A 3,068-nucleotide genomic window follows, 5' to 3' on the forward strand; every position below is an offset into this window, starting at 1 on the left:
TGTATTATTTTTTTGACATGTTTGCTGGATTTTATTTGTTAAGGTTTTATTTTGAATTTATACACTTCTATACACATATGAGATTGATCCAAAAAAATTTTTCTTGTAATGATTTTCTGGATTTGGCATTAAAGTTATGCTATCTTCATAAAATAAATTGGAGGGGGTTTCATCTTTTTTCAAGGACTGGAATATTTTAAATAACATTGGAATAATTTGTTCTTAAGGGGTTAGATAAAGCTCAGCTATGAAGCCATCTAGTTCTGGTATTTTGTCCAGTGCTAGATTCTAATTACCTTTCAATATCTGTTATGGTAACTGGTTTATTCAAGCTTTCTTCTTATTATTGAGTATTCTAATTTTAATTTTTCTAGAAAATTATTCATTTCTTCTAAATTTTAAAATGTCATGGAGTCGCATGTAGTATTCATTTATAATTCTATTTAATTTCTCCTTTTTCTATGGTTTCAGAAATGTTTATCTATTTTGTCATTCCTTTCAAAAAACTGGCTTTTGGATTTATTTTTTTTAATTTGTTTTTATTTTCATAAATTTTTGCTTTTTTTCTTTATCAAATTATTTTTCCTGGTTTCTTTCAAATTATTTTGTTGTAATTTGGAAATTTTCTTAAGATCCCAATAACCTATTAATAAAAACAATTTTTTTGGTTAAATCCACCAAAGATGATTTTTATTGTTTACAACAGAACTCACAGTTCTAGTTTTAAAGAAGAGTTTCTAAGCAGGATGAAAATAATAATACATGAAAAAAAATTCAGAAGGGAAGTCAAAAAAATTCTATTGGTATAAGAGTATGTCAAGGAGATGAAAGTTAAGAAGAAATTACTCTTCATCCTTTGGGGCAATGTTTCTCTAACTTTTTTTTTTTTTTTTTTTTTTGGCATATGGAAATTTATTACTATCCTGCTTTCATCATCAAAACTTATGATCTTGGTCTTTCCTTCTTGCCTTTGTATAAGGCCAAAAGAGAGACATTGGCTACTTTGACAACCTTAAAGCGGACTCCAGGAATGTCACCAACAGCATGACCTTTGCGACCAAATCCAGCAACCAGAACTTCATCATTTTCCTCAATAAAATTCAAACAACCATCATTGGGTACAAAGGCGGTGATTTTTTTGCCATTCTTGATTAGTTGAACCCTGACACACTTCCTGATGGCAGAATTTGGCTGTTTGGCTTCAACCCCTACTTTTTCAAGCACAATTCCCTTGGCATGAGAAGCACCTCCAAAAGGGTTGGCCTTCAGGGCTGTGCCCAAATGGGCTTTCTTGTACTGTTTATCATGCCACTTTTGGTCTCGTCGGTGGCTACGGAGCTTCCTGGCAGTACGAAGACCGCGACACTTGCCCATCCTGCCGGCGCCACGGGCCTGAGCGAAAGAGCTCTCTAACTTTTTTTCTTCCCTTTTTTTTTTTCTTTCATTCTTGCCCCCCTGAGGGGGGAAATTAATTATTTAAAGTTTAAAATTATATCAAATATCTCTCTGACAAAAGAAATTAAATACTAAGGAATAAGATGTTGTCAGATAGGTTGAGCTTTGGAGGATCCCAAAGGATTATAAAATCTAAGGTTTTTAAAAAGTTGTTCCTCTGCCCTCCCCCCAAGAATTAATTTTTTGCCCTTTTGGGGGTGATATCACCCCTGTTGGGAATACATGCTTTGGAGTATAGAACATAAGAGAACCTTGCCCCATAGTGGGTTATTTCAGATATTCAAAAAAGGAAGTAGTATCTAAGGTTCTCGAGCAAAATGAAGATTCACAAGCACTGACAGGTTTGAGATATCCTCTTACAGACCCAACAAAATGACACACAGTCTGGTGTTTGCTATTTGTTCTGGGGGCGATCGAATGTAGACCCGAGACAGTTCAATAGAAGTCATATATCTAGGAGAAGGCACAGGAAGGAGAACTGCCTGTCAAGAAGGAAGGCAACCATGCTGGTCGTGGGCATGTCTGCCTTTGGATCCATCCCTTGCTTTTCCCCAGTGCAGACTCAGCCTCACACTGCACTTCTCAGGCTGTCATGTCAGCTGTCCTCCAGCTGGATTTGTCCAGTGGGAGGCATTGGCAGGAGACTGGAAGACAGGAAGAACGAAAAAGCCAAGGTACTTTTCTTCTCCTCTCTCTCTGCCATGGCTGTGTATTTTCTGTGGCTCCAGCTCCTGCTGAATGCTGACGCACTATGGTTCCAACTTCGAGTGGGCTACCCAGCCTCTGGGTTCTGGTAACATGACCTCCTCCCTTTGTTCCTCCAGCCAACCCAGGGTTAAGGGTTTCCATCTCTAATCTCTCAGTTGCTTCACTATTCCCTATTGTCTTCTCAGCTCTTCCATCATCTGTGTGGCCAATTCCCTGCATTAAATATCCTCTGTTTTTAGATACTTAGACCCTAATTAATGATTAATGGAAAACCCCCAAATTTAGCATGGATGCACAGTGGAAGGCATTTATGAGAAATGAAAGAAAAAGGAAAAGTGATATAATTGTAGAAGCCTATTTCAGACTTCTGCAGAGGGAATAGAGGGAGTATACAGACTACAGTTTATACTTAGGAATCAAAAACAAGCATATCCACAATAATTTGTTTATACCTTGGTACTATATTGTAATGTATATTATCAGTTTATACATTCGATTCTCTTAGTGGGCAATGAGGGTAGGCACATAGTCTTATTCAAATCTTGCATATCCAGTTCTCAGCACAATGCCTAGCATATACTAGGTGCTCAATAAATGTGTATAGAACAAATGGAAGGTAATGCAGAGGCAAAGGTATTAAGTTATTTTTAGGAGTCAGTCTACTTCTGTGAGTCCCCAGCTTGGAATCCACAGACTACCATGGGGTCTATGGGGAGATTTCAGGGGGCCCACAAACTAGAGTGCAAAAAAATTACATCTTTATTTTCACTAACCTCTAAGGAAAAATTTAGCATTTTCTTCAGTTCTGAGTGTAGGAAACAAACCCCGGTAGTTTCTGGAGCACCTATCCCTAACAGAAATCAGAGATATTTTTATATCACATTATGGTTGTTACAGCTATGGTA

The 3,068-nt window shown here is 37.3% G+C and overlaps 1 protein-coding gene across 1 annotated transcript; it reads right to left on the reverse strand.

Moving 5' to 3' along the window:
- Positions 1-877: 877 nt before the first annotated feature.
- On the reverse strand, positions 878-1,402 carry LOC118903051 (40S ribosomal protein S23). Its single transcript, XM_036867711.1, has one exon. The coding sequence runs from the start codon at positions 1,372-1,374 to the stop codon at positions 943-945; it is 432 nt and encodes a 143-aa protein (XP_036723606.1). The 5' UTR covers positions 1,375-1,402; the 3' UTR covers positions 878-942.
- Between the last annotated feature and the right edge of the window lie 1,666 nt (positions 1,403-3,068).

The sequence above is a fragment of the Balaenoptera musculus genome, chromosome 11 (genome assembly GCF_009873245.2).
Source record: "Balaenoptera musculus isolate JJ_BM4_2016_0621 chromosome 11, mBalMus1.pri.v3, whole genome shotgun sequence".
In the NCBI taxonomy this organism is placed as follows: domain Eukaryota; kingdom Metazoa; phylum Chordata; class Mammalia; order Artiodactyla; family Balaenopteridae; genus Balaenoptera; species Balaenoptera musculus.

Coding starts and splice junctions, on each gene's coding strand:
- LOC118903051 (XM_036867711.1), bottom strand. CDS start 1,374: ATGGGCAAGTGTCGCGGTCTTCGTACTGCCAGGAAGCTCCGTAGCCAC.